Below are 25416 nucleotides of genomic sequence, written 5' to 3' on the forward strand. Positions count from 1 at the left end.
GGAAAAGGAGGGTATGTCCTTCAATTGGGGAATGGCTGAACAAACTGTGGTATATGCTGGTGATGGAATACTATTGTGCTAAAAGGAATAATAAACTGGAGGAGTTCCAGGTGAACTGGAAAGACCTCCAGGAACTGATGCAGAGCGAAAGGAGCAGAGCCAGAAGAACACTATACACAGAGACGGATATACTGTGGTAAAATCGAATGTAATGGACTTCTGTACTAGCAACAATGCAATGACACAAGACAGCTCTGAGGGATTTGTGGTAAAGAACGCTACCCACATTCAGAGGAAGAACTATAGGAGAGGAAACATAGAAGATAAACAATTGCTTGAATGCATGGGCTGAGGCGAACATGATTGGGGATGTAGACTCAAAACGACCACAATGCAACTAACAACAATATGGAAATAGGCCCTGAACAAGGACACATGTTACAACCAGTGGAAATGTGCGTCGGTTATGGGTGGGGGGAGAGCGGGGGTGAAGGGGAAAGTAGGGGCATGAAGCATGTAAACAGGTTAAAAATGAATATTAATAAATGTTTAAATTAAAAAAAAAACATGACCTTGGGTGCAGGTGGAGGGAGGCTGTTGCTAAGGGGCTGTTTCGGAGTTCAGTCCTAGAGAAGACAGGCTTTGACAATCACCACTGCAAGTATTCCCAGTTGCCTCCTTCTTAAGAATCGGTATCCAGAGTGGGCACAACAGAATAAAGAGCCATGAGCTTTGTTTTTGGGGGGGCATCCAACCAGAGCAGGCAGAGCCGATTTTAATGAGACGTAATAATATTCTATCAGTACCATGAGCTATAGACTGAGCCCACCAAGGGAACCTGCTCAACCTCCGAAATGATCAGATCTGTCAAAATATGATCATTTTGTTCCTTATTATAAATGAAAAGAAGATATCATCTTCTTTTGGGTGTGTGAACCAGATTCCCATAAATCAATCATCCAAAATAAACTCTTTGGAGTGATTTGACTACACAAAAAAACAAAAAACAAAAAACAAAAAAAACTGCTGGAAAAAACTAGGAAATAGTCTAGCAAAAATGAGGCTCAGACCAAAAGTTTATACTAGTGATGGTGAATCTTTTAGAGATCCTGTGCTGTTCCCCAAGGGCCGCACTCCCCACCACCTTACCCCACACAGCAGAGAGAGGAAGCTCTCCCATTGGACAGCAGGACAGAGGGGCAGGTGAAGTGAGGAATGGCCTCAGCGCCTCTAGAGAGGGGGAGGGGAATGGCCCCAGGGCTCTGCTCCCCTCCAGCTCTGCCTCCGGTAAGCTGCCCACCTCACCCCCTGGGCGCTGCCATTGGGCTAGTGGGCAGAGGGGCAGGGATGTGAAAAAATATAATCAGGCAGGGTGGAGAGGGGGAGCAGCTCCAATCAAGTCCCTCTGCCTTTTTAGTACCGAACTCTGATGAGCAACAGTGTGAAGGTCCACAGAGAGTGCTCTACATTCCCTCTTTGGCACACATGCCATTGGTTTGCCATCACAGGCTTATACTATATGCCACAATATATTCCAAATCAATACTCAACATTAATGTTAAAGACTATAGTATAAAAAATTAGAAGAAAAAGAGATGATATCTCTCTCGAAGCTATGGGTAGGAGTTATATTCTTATATACCAGTGATGGGAAAACTTTTTAAAGAGGGGGCCAAAGGAAAGGAAATGCTCGTCTGTCAGTCTGTTTCTTTTTTTTTTTTTTTTAAACCCTTAACTTCCGTGTATTGGCTCCTGGGCCACATCTTCTACTGATGTAGGCCTACTTAAATCAGCTGTTCCTGTTCAGATTAGAACAAGAGGAGGACCAGTTCCCTCCATTGCTCAGTACCGCTTATCAAAAGAAGCCATTGAGGGAATCACCCCGGTGATAAATTCATTAATTGAGCAAGGAATAATAATCCCATGCAAGTCAGAATATAATACGCCTATTCTACCTGTTAAGAAGCCAAAGCTCTGTTAGTGACAAAAACTGTTGATCTAGTATTGGGATGCCCATTAACAATTATGTGCCCACATGAGGTGGAAGCATTACTGCTAAGACATAGAACACAGGCATTTTCTGATCAGAGAATTACAAGGTATGAAATAACCTTGCTAAATAATGAAAATATTACTTTAAAACGTTGTACAACTCTTAATCCTGCCACCTTGCTTCCTGATTTACCAGTTTCAGAAGAACCTTTACATAATTGTGAAACACTAGTGTCCATGGCTAAAAAGCCTTGAGACAATCTCCAGGACACACCTTTAGAAAATCCTGATCTAGTTTTATTTACTGATGGTTCTTCATTTATGAGGGATGGCATACGCTACACTGGAGCTGCTGTAGTCACAGAATTTAACACTGTATGGTCAGCTTCACTGCCCTTAAATCTAAGTGCTCAAACCGCAAAACTCATAGCCTTAAAACATGCATGTATAATTGCTAAAGATAGGATAGCAACAATTTATACAGATTCTCAATATGCATTTGGAATATATCATGCAGTGGGTATGTTATGGCTCCAGAGAGGATTTTTAACCTCAGCTAGAAAATCTATAGCTAATGCAAAAATTATTAATGAAGTTCTTTCTGCTCTCCAACTACCCAAAGCCCTAGCTGTAGTTCATTGCTCTGCCCATACAGGTGGCACTGACCCTGTCTCTAAGGGAAATGACCTGGCAGATATTGCTGCAAAGCTAGCAGCTATAGAAGGGCCTAAATTAATTTTAACATTAACAACCACTGATGATTCAAATTTTTCACTTTCCTATGACAAGAAGGAAGTAACAAAATGGAAGCAGAAATTTGAAGCTAAACAGATAAATGGAGTATGGATGTCCTCTGAAGGAAAACCCCTGCTCCCTAGAAACTTTTATCACCAAATTTGCCAATCTATTCATAAAAATGGTCATTTTGGTACCCAGGGCATCGTGGACTCTGTTAAAAGAGTATGGATAGCTCCTTGCATAACCACTATAGCCTCTAGAGTGTGTGCAGCTTGCCCTACCTGCCAAGCATATAACCAACACGCCTTTCGTGGCAAGGCTTTTGGTCGGTGTCCATTAGCATACACACCTTTTGAGTACCTACGAATTGATTTCATAACAATGCCAAAGGCTGGACAATATAAATTCTGTCTAATCATAGTGTATCAATTGACCAGGTGGCCGGAAGCATTTCCTACTGCCGGAGCCACATCGGCCTTTGTTGCCAAGGTGCTTTTAAAAGAAATCATTCCTCGTTTTGGTCTGCCTGCACGGATTGACTCGGACAGAGGGAGTCACTTTACTGATTCAATTTTATCTGAAATATATTCCTGTTTGGGGATAACTCCCAAATTCCACGTACTATATCACCCTCAGAGTTCAGGCCAAGTTGAATGGATGAACAGAGAACTTAAAACCATGATCGGCAAATTATGTACTAAGACACATCTAAAATGGCCTGAAATTCTCCCTCTAGCTCTATTTTATCTTAGAAGCAGACCTAGGGGAGATCTACACATCTCACCATATGAAATGCTTTTTGGACATCCGCCAATACAGGCTAAGCCTTTTTCTCCTGCATATACATCACTATTAGGAGGAGATACTTCTATTGCTTCCTATATACAGGAATTGCAACACAGACTGCGTGAACTCCATGAATCTGGAACTGCAGTACAAGCAGGACCAATAGACTTTTCACTTCACAACCTGAACCCAGGAGACAAAGTGTATATAAAGAACTTCCAGCGCACTGGGGCAACCCAGCCTTCATGGGATGGCCCATTTGAAATTTTATTAACTACCCCAACAGCTATAAAAAGTGGAGAAAAGGACTCTTGGATTCATTGCTCACATGTGAAGAAAGCATCTTCTATTGAACCTGATTGACTGTTTCCTGTTACCTGCATCGGAGATAACAATTCATAGACTATTGGATGCTAATTTTGGAATCACATTGATTTGTTTTGATTCTTTCCCTGAATTCATTTTAATTTTCTTATTGATTTTCCTATTATTTTTAATAGAATAATTGATTTTTTCTTTTTCTCATTTCATGTACTCAAGTACATGTAATCACTTAATTTTTTATTATTTTTTGCAGTGCTATAATTTTAATATATATGTATTTCTTTATATGTGGAAATATATATTTCTATATAAACGCTATTTCTTTAAATACGTGGGTTACAACCTAGTTCAGTGAGTTGAGTGGAAGGAGTTCAGGAGTTCGGGAGTTCAGGAGTTCTGGCTTTGGACTTGGTGCTGAAGGTGCTCAGCTGAGACCTCAGAATGCTTCTACTCTGAATTGTCATGTGGGTAAGTTAGGCTGACTTCCTTGGCCTACCTTGGCGTTTCCAAACTCTGCCTTAAGTAGGCTTATAGCCTCTCTGATTTCTAAAGTCTTGTGGCTTGTAACCTAGTTTAATTAGCCTTTTAACCTTCTCTCTCCGTCCAGGTCTCTCCAGGCCTGGACCAGCCTCTCCCTCTCTCTAATTACTTACATTTACCTTCCTAATTGTAAATAAACTACCTTAAACTGGATGCTGACTTAGGTCTATTTTAATTATGGAATCAATCTGAATTGTTGATTCCTGGCGGCCACACTTTAAATATATATTATAAAATACCTAAAAATCTCCCTCTTACAAGTGGTAAGAGTGGGCAATGGGGGTCAAGTGATTTGCCCAGGGTCACACAGCTGGGAAGTGTCTGAGGCTGGAATTGAACCTAGGATCTCCAGTCTCTAGATCTGACTCTCAATCCACTGAGCTACCCAGCTGCCCCCTGTCAGTCTGCTTCTAAGGCAACTCTTTCGAAGTTTCATTGTATTGTATCCTACTCATTGTATTCGTCAGATTAGGAGTAATGTCACACAGCTGGATAGAACATTTCAGGGGGCCACATCTGGCCCGCAGGCTGTAATTTACCCATCACTGTTATATACACATCTCAAACAAGATTCAGTGGCAATAACAAAAGACAAAATACATAACAACAGCACTTTCTTTGGAAGCTGTTTACACCAATGGGCAAATGTTCCCATTTTACATATAAGCTTGGTCAACCCAGCCCATTTTCATAAAGGGAAAGTGAGGAGGGAAAGAGATCGCTGCTGTCAGCAGGCATACTAGCAGTCTGATAGCAAAGGAAAAGACAGAAAACTATAAAAGATATTCTCAAGAACTCAAAGTACAGGAATCTAAAGTTCTTATAGAGACTGAAGGCATCTCATTACTGCTTTGTACAATAATGGATGATGATTTGTCATCCTATCATCACATCAATAAAAAAAATTATTATTTTTAATATATCCTGCTTAATGAGATGAGGGTATGTTTAGTATAATTCTGATAGATTTCCATACAGAATGGTTAACAATCAATCTAACAGTTTTAGCAACTGAAAAGTTCATTTTTACTTAGTTGGAAAATTCACTTATGTGGAATACTTCATTATCCAAGGAACCTAAATAAATAAGCTGCCACTCACTGTCTTTTAAAAAAAGAAATAGGGGGGAAACCCACAGATGAGATAGTGGTAGATCCTCTTAGGGATCCTCCTGAATACCCACCCAGGATCTCCGGGTATTCTAACCTCTGTTTAGTGAAAATGAAACTGAATCACTTTCTCTCACTGGGCCAGTTGCACAAACGCCTTGGAGACAATTGATATTAAAAAAAATAATATCTCTTTTATTTTAAAAGGGGATACAAACTGAGGGTCAGAACAAGGGGTCCCTAACTCTAAGGGATCTAGCTAATTTCCCAAAACTCTCTATGTCCCTCACAAGAGGAAGCCTTCTGGTCTCCTGGCTAACTTATCAGCTCCCTGTTTCTATCTAATGTGTTCCCCAAAATCTGACTAATCTACCTATCTATGACCCTCAGTAGTTAGTTAGATTTATTTCCCAAAAGCTGTCTCTGAAAACCATTATATATGATCACTAACAGCTAAGTTCACCCCAGGGGATCTGGCCCCTGAGGTAAAATCTCAAAGCCAATATGACAGAATTTTTTTAGATAAAACCTTCTGGAAAGCACAGCAGGTATGGTCAGATCCCTTTCTAGATCTTTCCCAGTCAAATAGAGCACCTCCAAAGATGAATTAGGAGTTTACTCCTTCTCCAAAGTCAGATTGAGTCAGATGAGTTCCAATAAGCCCGCCTTTCCTCCACCATTCCCAGACAGGAAGCCCCCAAACTCCTAAAGGAAGTCACTACTCTATTAGTTGCCACTTCCAAACTATTCCTCCTCTGCATTCTGCCTGCTAAAATCCCTTCCCTTGAGTTCCTAGTATGTGCCTTAAATACAGCTTTCCACTTCTCTTAAATCTTATCTGATATCTATCTTTTTTCCCATTACATTTTCAAGGTAAAGATCATGTTACCAACAATGTGTGACTTCTTTTTCATACATATATAAGAGCATTCTATCTTTGATTCTTCAAAGAAAAATCCTCTTTAACTGTCATGGCTAAAAGAAGAGAAGTTGTTGGGCTCACAGATTGGATTTCAGTCTCTTTATCTTTCTCTTACTGGATCCAATTAAAACAGAACCTAAAGTCACATCAACAACTTGCCACAAACGTGTCCTGTAAGGAGACATAATCAGATGACTGTCAAGCCCCAATCCCCAAAAAGGGTATTTAAGCAAGGATGGAATTAATCACCTGTCACCACACCTGAAGTAAGTGTGTCTGGTCAATCTCTTGCCAGAAACATACCTCTCCTTAAACCACACTCAAAATTCTGACAACAAAGAGTGAACAAATATTAGAGCTCTCATACTACTGAACAAACATGACTTCGAGGATTTGGTGGTCTTCATTTCCTTCCCTGTGTTTGTGCTCTGCTGCCATCTTCCTGGATATGTCCAGTGTGTTGTCCATAAAGAGGAACTAGCAGAGGTCCTAGTAACTAGAACATGGGGAGGAGGTCAGCTGATGATGATCTGTCCCACAGTTTCAGCTATTGTTACCCACCTGAGACAATCTTCTGTGACTAATCCCTTCCCCTCAAGTTGGGCTCTTCACTCAACAGGTGATCCAAGTCCATGGGGATCCAAGTCAAGTACTTCATAAACATACATTGAATCTTACATAATGTAGTGAAAAAAGCACTAGATATGAAGTCAAAACCTAGGTTTGCTCAAATTCAAACTTTACTCCTCTGTCTCCAAAACCTTGAGCAAGTCATTTAATTTTTCTGAGACTCAAGTCTCCTCATTGATAAAGTAAAGATATTGAGCTAGGTGGATGTCTAAAGTCCTTTCTAGTCCTAACTCTAGGATGCTACCTCTTATTTTTTTAAATAGAGGTATTCGATCATAAAATTCACTCTCTTACTTTTTTTGGCTGAGGAGGGGGGATTGAGGAGAAAGAGTACAGTGATTTTAGAGACAAATACCTAGAGAGGTTTTGAATACAGTTATTACTCTGCGTGAAGCTCTAGATTCATACAGTATTTCTGCTACTTGCATCATTAGTTTATTCAACAAACATTAAATCAGCACTGTTATTAGAACTGCAAAAGATATTTGACCTGGAGTATTTTAAAAATTGAATTTGAGAGATATCATAAATACTTATGAAATAAATGAAATGCAATTATATTTCACATTTGGATGAATGATGGGTACCCTAATCCCACAATTTCTAGCTTCAAATGCATACTGCACATCCTGACAATAACCTGATCAATAATAACATGTCTTCCACAATAGCATTCCCTGACAACCTGGCATCATAACAACCCTTTCCCCCCTCAGACTTCATCTATAAATTACTTTATATGTCTCTACTTCACTTAATATGTTACTTTAATTTCAATTATTTTATACACTTGTTATGGGCTGCTAGGTGGTACAATGGATAGAGTGTCAGGCTTACAGTAAGACCTGAGTTCAAATCCAGCCTCAAACACTTACTAGTTATGTGATTCTGGGCAAGTTGTTTAACCCCGTTTGCCTCACTTTCCACATATGTAAAATGAGCTGAAGAAGGAAATGGCAAACCACTCCAGTATCTTTGCCAAGAACATCAAAATGGGTCAAGAAAAATCAGACACAACTGAAAACAACTAAATAATAATAGATCTGTTTTTTCTGTGCCTTCTAGCCCAAAAGTGTCAGGCAGACCGAGGTCATCTAGTCCCAGACTATGTTTCATATCCATTCATCTAGAAATCTTAAGACATCTAGCCATCTGCTCGACCTTCAAAGACCTTCGTCCACCAGCTGCTTTCTGCCTCTTGATCTGGGAACTGAAATGAAATCGATACTACTGCTGTCATAATGGATCGCCTCAAAATCCCTCTTCGCATTCCTGTGATTGAGAAACAAAAACTGATGTCCCTAGCCAATACCTTCCTATTAGTGTTGTCATCCTCTTTAAAATATAAGCTCCTTGAAGACAGGAACTACCTCATTTTTCACTTTGTACCCTCATAGCCTATCCTGGTGGTAACATGTGGAAGACACTTAATAAATGCTATTTCTTCGATTCATTCATTCACTATATTTTAAATTTCCATCAACATCTAGCACAGGGATCTTCATATATTAAGTACTTAACATATATTTAATTGAATTTTGTGGATTAAATTGATTTAAAAAACAGAGGCAATTTGCCATTGTTGAAAGAGTTGACATCAGTCAGGAAGACTTGAGTTCAAGTTCTGCCTCTGAAACAACTACCTATGTGACCTTGGCAAGCCATTAAATTTTAGTAGTTCAAGTAACTAAGTACCAGTCAACACAGATCTCAAGAAATAGATGGATATTATCTGAGTATCCTATTCCAATTAAATCAGTCAGATTTTTTTAATGTAAAAAAAGGCCCACATGAATAAAGGATTACATAGTACAATTTCTATATTTTGTGCTAAAAATAAAAGAATGATTAGATTGATATTCTGCAATATTGTACTGGAACTTAGTGTTCTAAGATCACCAACACTAATGGCTATTTCTTAGTGGTCAGTCTTCTAGATCCCTGCGACATATATGACATGACATCTTCATGAAAACTGCTTCTGCTTTGAAGTTTTCATTGTAGAATCTTATTTCTTTTACTTCTTTTCTAAGTTCTCTTTTGCCTCCTTTGTTGGGGACATCCACTCCCAGGGTTTCAACTATCATTCCCATTTCCAGCATAAAAATGAGCCAAACCAACATCTAGGCAGTCCACACTTTATCCAGCAAATAGGTGCTTAATAAATGCTGGCTGAGTGATTGAGTCTAATTCACTCCTTAACTTTAGAATCCCTATTAAGAACTCAGTTTTCATCTAGAAATCCTCAAAGAGACTAATAAGCTTATTATTAACACCAAAAACATTACTCTATCCTATATTACTAGAGCTGACAATATCTAAAATCAAGAGGTCTTAATGTTTTTAGTAACATGAACCACTTTGGCAGGCTGGTGAAGCCTACAGATGCTTTCTTAGAAAATTGTTCCTAAATAAATTAAATTCATGAGATTATAATGGAAACCAAATACATTGAAATACAGTGATCGACATATAAAAAACACAAATTCATGGATCTAAGGCTAAGAACCCCTAAATGAGAGGGAACTATGGGAAGATGGCAGAATAGGACAGGAGATTATCTTGTTCTCTAAATTATCCTATAAATAATTTAAAAATAATGCCTCAGAGTGAACTTTAAAGCAGCAGAAATAGTGAAGTGTTGGGGATGAAAAAGTCTTCAACCCGGGACAACCGAGGCTACTGATAAGGCTCTGATCTCCTGGGATAGTGGCCTCATCTAACTGAAGAGTCATCACATCAGGGCAGATATCTTGGAATCAACAAACAACAAACCACAGGGTCAGTTTTCAACCAGCCCACAGTGGGATGGGGTAGGGGAATGAGGGGATTGGGTAGCTGAGCAGAGGAAAAAGGGGAAAAGGCCCTGGTCAGGGCTCAAAGGCAGAGAGGACCACCTAATGTCACTCACAGACTGGGACATGAGCCAGGGAAGCAGGGAACACACCTGCCTGGATTATAGAAATTGTAAGAGCCAAGAGATGAAAGGCCCCCAGAGAACTCAGAAAATAACAGCACAAAAAACCTGAAACCTGAGACACATTATCTCTCACACCCTGAGAGCAGAGCCCAATCTAGCATAAAGCTAACTATTAAGAAAAGGTCACTAATTTTTTTTAGAAATAGACTTGATACATAGAGAGTTATTAGAGTAATAAAGAAGAACTGGTTCAAAATCAGGAGACAATGAAGTTGAAACATTTACTTCTAAAACCTTAAAGTAAAATATAAAGTAGACACGAGTCCAAAAAGAGTTTTTAGAAAAGCTTAAAAAATGACTTTAAAAACCAAATGAGAAAAGTTGAGGGGGAAAAAAATAGAAAAAAATAAGAGTAATACAAGAAAATCAAGAAAAATATGAAAAAAGGTTAAACAATTAGAAAAACAGATTCTTACAATTTAAAAACTAGAATCATGTAAAGGGAAACTAATGACTTAACACAAGAAATAATAAAAAATAGAGGAGATATTAAAAAATATAAATTACAAAAACAACAGATTTGGAAAACAGATGAAGAAAGACAATATAAGTATTGTACTAGGGGCAACTAGATGGCTCAGTGGATAGAAAACCAGGTCCTGGAGTCAGGAAGCCCTAGATTCAAATCTAACCTCAGATACTTTCTAGCTGTGTGATCCTAGACAAGTCACTTAAACCCAATTATCTACTTGGTATCAATTCTAGGAAAGAAGATAAGGAGAGCGAGAGAAAGGAAAAGGAGAGGGGAAGAGGGAGGGGGCAAGCAGAGAGAGAGAGAGAGACAGACAGAGAGAGACAGAGAGAGACAGAATCGCTTTTTGGGCAGAAGTCATATCTAAAATATATAGTGAGGGGCAGCTGGGTAGCTCAGTGGAGTGAGAGTCAGGCCTAGAGACAGGAGGTCCTAGGTTCAAACCCGCCCTCAGCCACTTCCCAGCTATGTGACCCTGGGCAAGTCACTTGACCCCCATTGCCCACCCTTACCAATCTTCCACCTATAAGACAATACATCGAAGTACAAGGGTTTAAAAAAAAAAAAAAAAGCTTAAAATATATAGTGAACATTTTCAAATTTATCAGAATATGAGCCATTTCCCAGTTGATAAATGGTCAAAAGGTATGAATGGATAGTTTTTGAATGAAGAAATCAAAGCTGTATATAGTCATATGAAAAAGTCCTCTAAATTATTACTAATTAGCAAAATGCAAATCAAGATATTATCTCATATCTATCAAATTGGCTAAAACTATGAAAGGCCAAAACAACAAATGTTGGAAGGGATGTGGAAAAATGAGGACACTAACATACTGTTGATGGAACTGTAAACTGATTCAACCATTTTGTAAAGCAATTTAGAATTTTGCCCTGAAAGTTATAAAACTATGTATATCCTTAGTCCTAGCAATCACTATTAGGTCTTTTGTAAGATGATCAGGGAAAACAAAAAGAACTTATATGCTCTAAAATATTTATAGCAGCTTTAAGTTATTATCACTTTTAATTCTTTTTTTAACTCTTCTGTGTTAGTATTAATTTTAATGCATAAGAACAGTAAGGGCTTTGCAATCGATTTGGGGGCAGTAGGGTCAGCAGTAAGTGACTTACCTGAGGTCACAGAGTTAATAAGTATGGGAGGCCAAATCTGAATCCAGGGCACCTCCTGTTTTTAGGTCTATCCACTGAGCCACTCACCAAGTTGTCCCTTCTATAAGTTTTTTTAAGATGAAAAAAATCATAAAACTTAAAATGCATAAACAGAAAAAGCTTTCAATTGAGAATATTTGCTATCAAGTTCCTTGCAAAATAAAAACTTCCCCAAAAATAACAAGAGCTTAACTCTATCAAAAAATTTAAACAAATCTTCAACAACATGGTAATATGTTTTGCATGATTATACCAAATTGCTTACTATCTCATAGAAGATAGAGAAAAGGAAAGAATTTGGACCTCAAAATTTTAGCAAACTAATGTTAAAAACTGTCTTTACATGTAATTGGGAAAAGATAAAATATTGAAGTGAAGGGTGATAAAAAAAAAATTTTAAGTAAAAAGGCAAAAATGTGAGCAAGGAGAAAAGGTCTGTCTAAAAAAAAAAAAAGTCATGGCTTCATTCTGGATAGTTGGACCATGGGCTATGTGAGTCACAAAAAAATTATATGGAGCTGTGTTTCTCAAAGTTAAAATTAAGGTCCTCAGGCAAAGGAAATATTTTATAGCAGATTACAGATACTAGATGGACAAAGTCCCAAAGTGTCAAAATGTGGTGATGGATGTTGTGCCAAACTAGAAAGAACTAGCTTCTCTCCTGACTCTCACACTGACCTGGACCATTTCCAGGGTTTTGAGGATATTATGACTAATTTCATAAATGCTTTAAATAGAAGACTATATATAAAGAGATCTGCAATTTCACATGCAATCCTCTTCTGTTCTTTGTATATGAAAATATTATTTGTCTATATTTGATAATGTCCTGATTTTAAAAAAAAACTTTTAAAAAAAATATATTCTGTGATTCTGAAAGTCTGGAACTATTAGCCATATTCTCCTTCTACATAGTCTCTTCTCCCTGTACTGTTGAAAGATGTTATGAAGAATCAACCAGACTTTGTAAATGATTGATGGAAGCTGTGGGAGAGTGAGAAATTGAGGACAACTCTGAGGTTGTCAGTCTGGGTTACTGGAAGGATAATGGTGCATCTGAAAGAGCTAGGGAAGTCAGGAAGATCAGTAGCTTGGTGGAAAAAGGCATAATGAGTTCTGTTTGGGATACGTTTAATTTAATATATATGGGGCATTATGTTGGAAAAGCAACATTGTTTTTGGTAATGAACACTTTTTGGCAAAAAAACACTTTTTATATTAGTACACATTGGCAGAATAGAATTCATTTACATTTTTCATCTTATCTTTGCCTAATATTAAAATCAGTACCATATCTCTTTCATTAAAGGAGCAAGGGAATGTTCCATTTTATTCCAAACTATCAGTAATCCACTTAACAAAAGGATTACTTATTGCTGAAAAATCTGAAAAAATACCATTATGAAGCTGTCTCAAGCAGGTAAATTTTTTTGGCAAAACTTGGCATGGATTACTTCTACTATTTATTCCTTTGAAATTGGCATGTTTAAATTATTCATTTCCTTTTGTGTTTATATTTTTGTACTTATTGTGATTTATATATTTGTTGTGAATTATCTTTTTCCATTTGTAATTTGTTGATTAGAATATATTCTATTAAATTAAATTTGCTAATATATGACAATTTTATTCTTTTCCAAGACCAATTATGAATTTTATTTTTTAATTCAATCATTTACAATTCAATTTTTCTTTCATTTTATAATTCTATTTTTTGAGGGGCAAAGTTAAGATGGCAGCATAGTAGCAGTGAAAGCTGAAACTGCTCTGCTAATCCTTCCAAACCAATCTTTTAAAAGTGCCTCAAAACAACAGGAGTCAAAAACCAACAGCAAGACAGAGTGAGGTGGTTTTCCCACTGAACACAACTTGAAAGGTTGGCAGAGAGAATTGATTTTCAAGGGATTTCCATGGGATAAGAGAGAACCAGAAGTAAAGCTGCATCCAGAGGAGTGCTGGCTAACCACCCCCTCCACAGGTTCTGAGCTTAGGCATAGGCCAACTCCGGAATCCCAGGACCCTGCCTATACTAACAACAACAGAGCACCCCAGAGCTTAGACCACTCCCCTTGAAATCCCAGGCCCTGGCACCAGTCCACAGTGAGGCCTAGAAATTCATAGCCATTGGCCCTTTCAGGTCTGCATTGAGGTGAAAAATAGCTCCCAGTGCTGAGACCTGTAAGTCATCAACAAAGGAGACAGGATCAGCAGCTTTCAAAACTCAGTCCAGAGGCAAAAAAAAAAAAAAAAAAAAAAAAAAGACTGGGAAATGAGCAAGCAGCAAAAAAAAAAAAAAAAACCCACCACCTAACCCTAAAAAATTTCTATGGTGACAAAGAGCAAAGCATGGAATCAACAGGGAATGGACACTGAGATCCAAGCAACCATGTGCAAAACTTCAAAGAAAAATAGGAATTGGTCTCAGGTTCTGAAAGAACTCAAAAAAGAATTCAAAAATTAAATAAGACAGGTAGAAGAAAAATAGAAAAAAGAAATGAAAGCAATGCAAAAAGAAAATAAGCTTAAAAAAGCAAAATTGGTCAATTGGAAAAAGAGACACAAAAATCCAAAAATGAAAAGAGTTCCATGAAAAGCAAAATGGACCAAATGGAAAAGGAGAATCAAAAAGTTATGGATGAGATTCATTTTATAATTCTATTTATTTCTATTTCAATTCTTCCTCCCAAACATTTTTTTTTCATCTGTCTCCTCTATTCCTGTGACCACCTTGGTTCAAGACTAACTTCCTTTTCTCTCACCTAAACTATTGCAATACTACTCCTCCTTTATTTACAACTCTTAGGTCCCCCACTAATGTCCTTTGAAACTCAGTTTAAATGTCACTACTTGAAATCTTTCTGGATTCCCCCAGCTACTACTGCCTTTAACAAAAAAGTTACCTTTATTTCTTATATAAATATATATGTAAATTTTGTTTTACCCAAAAGATGTTAAGCTCCCTAAGGAAAGAGATAATATTATTTTGCTTTTGTATCCTCCCAGGACCTAGCACAAATCCAGGGACATAGTAAACATCAAAGAAATACTTATTATTTGACTGGTTTTGGTCTTACTTTTAAAAAGTTTATTTTTCTTTTCCTTTAGACCAATGATGGGCAAACTTTTTGAAGAGGGGGCCAAAGGAAAGGAAATGCTCATCTGTCAGTCTGTTTCTAAGGCAACTCTTTTGAAGTTTCATTGTATTGTATCCTACTCATTGTATTCGTCAGATTAGGAATAATGTTGTGAGGCTGGATAAAACATTTCAGGGAGCCCCATCTGGCCCTCGGGCCATAGTTTGCCCATCACTGCTTTAGACTATCAATGTGTTCCTTTTCTAGTGTTTTAAAGTACAAGCTTAACTCATTTACTCTTTTTTTATTTTATATTAATTATTAGTATTATAGTTAGTGATGTATTATTTATATAATTTAATAACTATTGATATAAATATTTGTCTTCCTAAGTTGTTTTGGTTGCATCATGTATACTAGCATAGATGGTACTGCTACAATTATCTTTTAAATAATTTGATATGGTTTTTTGTTTTCTTATTTAACCCAACCACTATTTATTAAAATGGGGGAGGGGATTCAGTTTCTGTGTAGTTTATAATTTTTCTTGGTGTTATTTTATTTTTTTTTATTGCATCATGGTCAAAAAATCTATCATAGATAAATTATCTTTATGAAGCATGTGATCAAATAGTGATCTTGAAAATAATATGTATTCACTATTTCTTCCATTTAATTCTCTCTATATGTAGGCACATAAAAATATGCTACATTTATTTATACATATATATGTATACACCCACATATAAATTAATTTCAACTTATGAAGTATCAAGGTTTAGCCTGTGATCTTTTAATATTGATTTCCTGCTATTATTATTATTCTATTACTTCTTTAATTGCATCATTCCTTTAAAAATTTGACTATCAAATTGTTTGGTACATATAAATTGAGAACTCTTAACACATTCAAGTTTTTCCCCCCACTCTTACTAATACATAACCCTTCTTTCAATTTTTTCCTAATTTGAATTCTGTTTTCTCAAATAGAATTTATATGGTCCTTGCTTTTTTTAATTTCAGTTTGTTTTTTTTTAAACCCTTGTACTTCGGTGTATTGTCTCATAGGTGGAAGATTGGTAAGGGTGGGCAATGGGGGTCAAGTGACTTGCCCAGGGTCACACAGCTGGGAAGTGGCTGAGGCTGGGTTTGAACCTAGGACCTCCTGTTAATTTCAGTCTTATGAAATATTTTAGAACCTCTTAACTTGTAAATTCCAGAATCATAAACAATAAAGGATAATTTCATTTAGTTTAACTAATAATTAAAGATATTCAAAATAAAACAAATTTTACATACCCCATTATATCTATCCAAATGATAAAAGTTATAAAAAACAAACAATGCTTATGGGGCCACATGGAAACAGATACACTCATTTAAAAAAATAAGAAATCCCAATCTTCTGTCTTGGAATCAATACTAAGTACTGGTTCCAAGGTAGAAGAGTGGTAAGGGTTGGGCAATTACAATTAAGTGACTTGCCCAGGTCACACAGTTAGGAAGTGTCTGAGGCCAGTTTTGAACTGAGGACCTCCCTTCTCCAGACCTGGCTCTCTATCCACTAAGCCACCTAGGTATCCTCACATTCATTCTTAGTTGATATAATCATAAACTTCTATAATCTTTCTGAAAAATAAATCTGACAATAAATGAAAAGGTTACAAAAATAACCAAAACTCTTCAACTAATAATTCCATTATTAGCAATTTAATCTGAAAGAGTTTTCTTTTTTCTTTTTTTTCTTTTTTTTTTCTTTTTTTTTTAAACCCTTACCTTCCATCTTAGAGTCAATTTGGCTTCAAGACAGAAAAGTGGTAAGGGCTAGGCAATGGGGGTTAAGTGACTTGCCCAGGGTCACACAGCTAGGAAGTGTCTGAGGCCAGATTTGAACCTAGGACCTCCTGTCTCTAGGTCTAGATCTCCATCCACTGAGCCACCCAGCTGCCCCCTGAAAGAATTTTCAAAAACATAAGCCACAAAAGAAACTGATTAAAGATTCCATAACATCATTATATGTCATATAAACAACATAAATTAGCCAGCAAGAGGAAAGTAATAAAATAAAAACAAAAAAAGTCTGAAAAGACCCTTATAAAATAATGCAAATAAAAAAGCAGAACAAGAATAAGATTTTTTTTTCATATGAGGAAACATGAATGAGAATGAATGACCAAAAAAACTTGATGAGTTTCAGAACAGAGAAAGTGAGAAGTATTATGTTATTTTATCTGAATTAATTCAGATTCAAATAATTAAGGAAGCATAGTTGTTGAAACTGATGTTCAATGATATTCTAATGAAATGTTTAATTTTAATTTGGTAAAATAGAATGTAAAACTAAAACTCTTCCAACACATGCCTCACAGTATCATTCAAGACTCTTGATAGATAAAAACACAGTAAAAAGAATTTTAAGTTATAACTCTAATATGTGAAATATTTATTTGTTTCAACTAAAAACTAGAAACAAAATGGGTGTCAATTAAGTAATGGCTAAACAAACTGTGGTCTATAAATGCAAACCAATACTATTAATATATAATAAAAGACAAATATGAGAAACTCAGAGAAACCCAAGAGGATCTGTAATACTAAAGGAAGCAGTCAGAAGGATCTGAGCTTAAATCTGTCCTGAGATACTCCCTAGCTCTGTGACTCTGGGGCAAGTCACTTAACCCTATTGCCTAGCCCTTGCCCTTGTGTCTTAGAATTGTAATTAGGACAGAAAGTAAGATTACTTGGGGAAAAAAATGAAAGTAACATTCAAAAGAGCACAGATCTGATTAACTATAATGACAAATGTTGGCCCCAGTCACTAGATGATAAAACACCTCCTTCCTTTCAGTAAAGAAGTAAGGAATAACAGGCATGCAATATAGTCTATATAATCAAATTATGTTGTATCATTAGTTTTACTTAGCTTTTCCTATTACAAGGGAACGTATGGCAACAACTAATTGTCCTATAAAAATAAAATTAGCAATAATTTTTAAATATTCATAAAACTAAGATAAATGTTCAACATAGTTGTTTGTAAGCATCATGGATTATGTTCTGTACAAAGTCTAATTGAAAGGCTTTCCTTGTTGTCCTATCTTGCCCTAGATAGATTAGGTTGTCCATATGTCCCTGTTTGTGCTGACCATCAAGTCTCAGAATACCATAAACTCTCATCAATAAAATTTATGGCCACTCAAAAGAGATCAGTCAAATGTACAAAAATATTTATAGCCGCGCTCTTTGTAGTGGCAAAAAACTAGAAAACGAGAGTATGCCCCTCAATTAGGGAAAGGCTGAACAAATTGTAGTATCTGTTGGTGATGGAATACTATTGTGCTGAAAGGAATAATGAACTGGAGGAATTCCATGTGAACTGGAAAGACCTCCAGGAACTGATGCAGAGTGAAAAGAGCAGAACCAGGAGAACATTGTATACAGAGACTGATACACTGTCGTAAAATCAAATGTAATGGACGTCTCTACTAGGAGCAATGCAAGGATCCGTAACAGTTCTGAGGGACTTATGAAAAAGAACACTACCCACATTCAGAGGAAGAACTATGGCAGTAGAAACACAGAAGAAAAACAACTGCTTGAATTGGATTGATGTGGATATGATTTGGGATGTAGATTCTAAACCACCACCCCAGTACAACTATCAACAATATGGAAATGGGCCTTGATTGATGACACATGTGAAAACCAGTGGAAATGCAGTTCAGCTACAGGGGGTGGGAGGGTGGGGTGGGTGGAGGGGAGAGTAAGGACATGAATCATGGAACCATGGGAAAATTTTCTAAAAATAAAAATTAAAAAAAAAAAGAGATCAATCAAGCAAAAATTTATATAAGAAACAAGGGCATGAAGACATAGTTCCAAAATTATAAAATAAAGCTGAATGAGTGTTGAGTCATTATTGAATATTCTATCTCAATACACACATATATTTATGATACATTTATCAAGCCATGTTAGTCAATGTGAGCCATGAGTTACAGGCAGAAATAGATGGTAAAATGATAACAGTGGAGGAATCTAACTTAAACCCTTTCAGAATAAGATAAATCTAACTAAAAATAAACTAGACTTAAGATAAGGACTTGAATGGAATCTTAGAAAATGTAGAGATTATAGACCTCAAGAAAACACTGAATGCAAACAGAAAGACATAAACCTACCTGTCAAATATGCATGGTATCTTCACAAAAATTATTGTTCTAAATTTTTATAAAGGCATAAAAACCTCACAAAGAAAAAGTAATACTAAACATAATTTGTAAACAACAATGTAATAAAAATTTTATTCAATAAATTGCCACTAAAAATTATTAAAAATTACTTGGAGACTAAATAATTTAATCCTAAATCCTAAATTCTCAAGTTTCTATGGGACCAAGAACAAATCATAGAAACAATAGATAATTTTATCAAGATAATGACAGGGCGACATTTTGAGGATGTAGCTAAAGCGGCCCTTAGGAGAAAATTTATATCTTTTGTCAATAACCAAGATAAAGATAAGATCAATGAATTGAGTATGCAACCAAAATAAATTTTTTAAACCCTAGAAAAATCAACAAATTAAGCTTTTCCCCCAATTAAACACCAAAACAAAAATTCTATACATCAAAGAAGAGACTGACAAAATTTGAAGTAAAAAAGAAAACCTACTGAAGTAATAAATAAAACCAGGAGCCAGCTTTAGTAAAAAAAAAAAAAGGACAAACCATTAACTAATTTGATTTTAACAAAAGAAAACCAAACTACCAATATAAAAAGGGGAAAGAAAAATTCACAAGCAATGAAGATATTTTAAGAATTATAACTTGCTTTATACAGCTGTATGCCAATAAAATTGAGTCTAAATAAAATGAATATATTTACAAAAATATAAAATTATTAACAGTTTAAATTTATTAACAGTTTAAATAATCTAATCTTAGAAAAAAAAGAATTGAATAAGCCATGAATTCTACCAAACTCCTTCTTTGATATAAACATGGTTTTGATAGCTAAATCAAGAAGAGTCAAAACAAAGAAAATCAATGGGCTGGCCAAGGGTCAACAAACAATGGTCTGTGGTCCAAATTCATAAAATCCATTCTTAGCTTGCTGGCCATTTAAAAACAAGCAGTAGACCACATTGGGACCATGGGTTGTGGTTTTCCAATCCCTAATCTATGGTTTTCTTTCCCTGTTTTGACTCTTTTAGGTTTAGATATCACGACCACACTTGTATCAAAGAAGGATTTTTGTAGGAACTCTTCCGACTTTTTCAAACAATTTATATATTACTAGAATTAAATGTTCACAGTACCCCTAATTAATATTCATGAAAAACATAAAATAATTTATTAGCAAGGAGATCAGAGCAGATGATGACAAAGATTCTACACTATGACTAGGCTGTATTTATAGTAAGAATGAAAGGCTTCTCTACTATTAGGAAAATTATGCACATAAATGACAACATTAATAATAAGAACAAAAATCATATGATTATATCAAAGAAAAAAGCTTTTGACAAGATACAACACCCATTCCTATTTAAAACACTAGAAATTAAAGGAATAAAAAGAGCTTTTCCATATATGACAGTAGTATCTCCCTTAAACCAAGAGCCAGTATTATCTATAATGGGGATAAAAAATAGAGGTCTTTCCAATAAAATCAGGGTAAAGTACTCAATATAGTAGTAGAAATGCTAGCTATAGCAGTGAGACAATAAAAAGAAATTAGGGGAATACATATAGGCAAAGAAGAAACTAAATTACCACTTTTTTGCAAGGGATACAAACCTTAAAGGACCCTAAGAAAGCCAACTAAAAAACTAATCAAAACAACTTCAGCAAAGTTGCAGGATATAAAATAAACCCACAAAAATTATAAGCAATTTTGTATACTACCAAGAGAGAAAGAGACGGAGGGAGGAATAGAAAGGGAGGGAGAGAGGGAGAGAGAATACATAAGAAAGAGATAAAGACATTCCATTTAAAATAATTACTGGGGGCAGCTGGGTAGCTCAGTGGATTGAGAGCCGGGCCTAGAGACAGGAGGTCCTAGGTTCAAATCCGGCCTCAGACACTTCCCAGCTGTGTGACCCTGGGCAAGTCACTTGACCCCCATTGCCTACCCTTACCAATCTTCCACCTATAAGTCAATACACAGAAAGTTAAGGGTTTAAAAAAAAAAAGTAAAAAAAAAATAATAATAATTACTGAAAGTATAAGATATTTGGAAGTTGACCCGATCAGACAAATACATGGGAACTATATGAACACAATTATAAAATACTCTGTATACAAATAATTGAAGAGTTATTAATTGCTCATAGATTGGCTAACCCAATATAATAAAAATATCAATACAACTAAATTAATTTCCTTATTCAGTGTCATATCAATCAGAAGAAAACAGAAGATATTTCAGAAAGGAACACAGGCAAACAGAATAGAAAGGGAATCAGATGATTGGTTCAAAAGCCCAACTGTGTTATTCACAGTCTATTAGGGGAAGTGATTCTACCTCTCTAGGCACTAGTCAAACTGTAGGATCTCCAAGATCTCTCTAAGCTCCAACCCAGAGGATCATAGAGGATGTAGTCCAAGTCTTTCATCTTACAAATTTGTATTTTTCTATTACTGTAAAAGTTTACAAAATACCTTCCTCCAAACAATACTGAAAAGTAGTCATGGAAGTATATTGTTAACTAGAGAACATGTCTGTTATTGGAAGTACTTATCTAAAGAAATATTTCTCCATCATTTAATATTTATTCCCAACTGCCCAATTCAAAATAAATAGGTTGCCATAGAAATCATCTACCAATTATTTAAAGAACCATGCAATGAAGAAAGGTTGTTCTCCAGGAAATTAGCTCAAACAGATGTCCTTCATTTCCCTTAATAAAGAGAAAAGCAAATAGCTAACTCACATCATTAATAAGGTAATTAAACCTAAAGATATTATTAACCATCTAAATTTTAAAAGGTTTAAAGCTCCCTTTGACAATAAAATTATAAACAGAGAAGCTCACACATAATTGTCTAGGTTTATTTTTCTAAATGAAAGTATTTTTTATGTTGCTAGTGGATATAATAGGCTAACTTCTCAATACCGACAAAATTAACTCCCCAATTACAAAAGAAAAATGATGACTTACTTATTGCTTTTTCCAGATAGAAAATAACAGGGTATAACTTATTATGTATGAATTATAAGGCAATTCTGTACAGAACAGATATACAAATAATGGTTAAGATTTAAATGATATTAAACTTTCTAATGAAGTATGTAATTGACATAGGAGACAAAGGACACATTTAATTAGAAATTGAATAATGTGAAAAAGATGCTTTAGTAAATTTCAAATGGAACAAGTCCACAGATAGAATAAGCAAAACACTAAATAAAAGTATTTTATTTAACCAAGAGCTCTGTAAAGTATTTTTTTCACCTTAAGTATTCCGGTAAAGCATCCTAGAGTCACAAATTAACATTTTAGATTTACTCATGCCCTAAGTTCATCCCTCTTTGCTTTAAAAAAAATCCAAGAGTATCTAATCCACCTGAGCTTTTTGTTCTTGTTTTTCAGTCATTTTAGGACTCGTGTCCAACTCTTTGTGACCCCATCTGAGGTTTTCTTAGCAAAGATTCTAGAGTGGTTTTGTTACTTTCTTCTCAAACTCATTTTCAAATGAGGATACTGAGGCAATTAGGGTTAAGAGTCTTGCCCAGGGTCACACAGGAAAACGAGTCTTCCTGACTCCAGTCCCAGTGCTCTATTCATTGGGCCCCTTAGTTGCTCCCACCTAAGCTAGTTTACAACAAATCTTGTATATTCATCTAAATTCAAACAACCAAATATTAAAACAGTGAGCTTCCAAAAAGTGGATATCATTTTTCATCATGTGTTTTGTTTTTGTTTTTTACTGAAAAATTGACTACGTAAAAAAGTAAGGCAAGGAGGCATAAAAGTTAAGAATGTCAAAAGTTACTCACATTTTCGATCGCTTCTGTCTGTTCATTGCTGTAATCTCTATACTGCCCCAGCATCTGGTCAACTTGTCGGAGGTTTCGATTGGTATCCTTAAAAAAGAAATCCCATGATTTTAACTGTTCTCAAATATTGTTCCATACCCCTAGACTCCCACAATATGTATCTTAAGAGAATGACAAATGTTTAGTTCACTAATTTATACTGTGTGTTTTTATGTCACATCTATCAAACTATTTTATAAATATCAATATCACTCTAGGCCAGAAATGTGTCTATCTCCTTTGTATTAATAAAGAACCAAACCAAATTTTAAATTCTCATTCAAGTAACAGAACAAGTTAATAACCAAACCAGGAACAGAACTTAAGCATTCTAGCTAGAAATACTTTTGTCTCACCACTAATCCATTACAAAAGACCAAACCAATTTAATGATGTATAACAAATAAACAAAGATCAGTGCTGTTCACATCAAAATGTATTTTTTTTATGACTTCAATTTAGGAAAATCAAAAAAGGTGTTAGTGTTTAGCCTTTACCTAACAGATAATGTTGTCTCAGTTAATACAAAAAACAAAGGAAAAAAAAACATTTCTATCAGAAAATTCTGTTAGACAGTAGAATTATGAACTTAGAATTGAAAGAGACTTTAGGGGTCTCCTACAGATGAAGACAGTGAAGCCTAGGAAAGTTTGGTGTACCATGAAAGATCAGAGGGAAGTAAGTGACAGAGGAAGGGCCTGAACCCCCAAGTGCTTTTTATTCCAAATCAAAACTCTTTATTTTGTATTTAACCTATGATTTCATCAGTATAAGGGAATTCCCAGAGAGGAAACTCCATCTACCACTGTAAATCAGCACCTGCTCTGGAACTTGAGAGTCTGAGGATAGTCCAGAGCAATGAGAGGTAAAATCACTGGCAGCGAATCACCATGAGGATGTAATCAGAAACAGAACTCTGACCCAGGCCTTTCTGCCTCCAAGGCCTGCTCTCTAGGCACTATGTCACATTGTCTCCCTTAATTATTAATTATAAAAACTGCCAAACAGGTAACAGGTATAAATCTCAACAGGATCCATTTAAGTCAAATAAGTTGGTTCTGAAAGTTTATCAGACATATTAAATTTCATCTTCATAAATTGTTATTCTACTCTCCAATAAGGTCTGCTCCAGTGCCTTTTTGTTATGAACATGACCCATGTTCTATTCCAGGAGAATGTGAGCTGTGATAGTTCCTATCAAACTTGAGTGGCTTTGACTATAAGCCAGGGACAGTGTGCATGTCTATTATCTGAGGACCAGCATAGACTGAAGGCACATCCTCAGAAGCTTGATTTATCAGGCGATGAAATTTTGGGGCAAAGAAACTCAGAGACCATCTAAAAGATGTAGAGGGATTGCATTTACAATAAGGGGTTCCCACTGTCTCAGAGGAAGAAGTAGCCATAGCAACAAAATTAAAGATCCTTGAAGTCTGTTTTGTCCCTAAATTACCCTCTTTAAAAGCCTGGGACTATGCCTTAGTCATGCTAAAAGCACTTTCAAAACCCAAGACAGTATCTTAATCCTAATAGGTACTTAAATATTTAATGAATCACTAAGTAAAAGTACAAACAACTAAAAGTCAAAGACCATTTCTAACAAAAGATAAGGTAAGGGTAGTAAGAAAAGGAAAATAGATTATAATCAACTCTTTTCTCTTTGGCTTTGTCCTCCTACCACCTAGTAGATTATTTCTCATGTTTTTTTTTTTCTCAAAAAGGGACAGGAAGCTATATCTCATGCCTTAAAATCAGTACTTGGCCAGAATCCTCACCATTATTCAGTCTAGACTAGAGCCATATCTTTCCAGTAGATATTCACACTATTAAAAATGGTATCTGTGGTCTATTTTACTAAAAAACAAAAATCAAAAACCTCAACTCCAAATCACAAGTTGTGTAAGGAGCTGCTAGCTTTTTTCATTACACTATATTTTAAAATAAAATAAACTTTAGACTCATCCTATATAAACTATTATAGACGACCATTTGAAAATTTACCTGTAAAGTACTTGTTAAGGTGTGGATTTTTGCAGTAACATCTGCAGCATGGTCATGGCGGTTGTGAGGTTTCCGCCAATCCAATCGACTATGAAGATAGTACTCTGACTCACTGGATGATTCTGCCATTGTGATCTTCAAATTCTTTCTTTAGAAAAAAAGAAGAAGAAGAAGAAGAAGAAAGCAAAATAGTTGCCCTAAATATAGTTTGTTAAGTTGTACTAGGATAAGAAGGAAAGCTGATGACTGCAGAAAAATCTTTGCACCGAATATCTCTAATAAATCTAAAATATAAAGGAATATAACACAAATATATAAGGCCAAGAATTATGCTGATACAGATAACAATAAATGGAAATAAACAAAATGTTCTCAAAAGAAAACAGACAAACTACTAATGGACATATGAATGATTATCCCACATTACTGTCACTAAGAGAGACAGAAATACAAATCAAAAAACTTTGAGGTTTCACCTCACACTCAACAAATTGGCAAAGAAAACAAAAGATAGAAATAGTTGATGTTAGAGAAGTGTGCAGAAATATAAGCACATTAATTTATTAATTATTGGTGGAACTTTGAATTGGCCCAATCATTCTAGAAAACATGGAATTATGCTAAGAAAGTAA

The 25416-nt window shown here is 35.6% G+C and overlaps 1 protein-coding gene across 1 annotated transcript in view; it reads right to left on the reverse strand.

The window, feature by feature from the left end:
• Window positions 1–24913, reverse strand: part of CEP128 (centrosomal protein 128) — a 499758-nt gene extending 474845 nt beyond the window's left edge. Inside the window, exons 1-2 of the mRNA XM_044659982.1 lie at window positions 24785–24913; window positions 22745–22831 (exon numbers count right to left, since the gene is read on the reverse strand). Coding sequence (XP_044515917.1) covers window positions 22745–22831; window positions 24785–24913 — 216 coding nt within the window. The remainder of the gene's footprint in view (window positions 1–22744; window positions 22832–24784) is intronic.
• Between the last annotated feature and the right edge of the window lie 503 nt (window positions 24914–25416).

Source organism: Gracilinanus agilis, chromosome 2 (genome assembly GCF_016433145.1).
Source record: "Gracilinanus agilis isolate LMUSP501 chromosome 2, AgileGrace, whole genome shotgun sequence".
Classification (NCBI taxonomy): Eukaryota; Metazoa; Chordata; class Mammalia; order Didelphimorphia; family Didelphidae; genus Gracilinanus; species Gracilinanus agilis.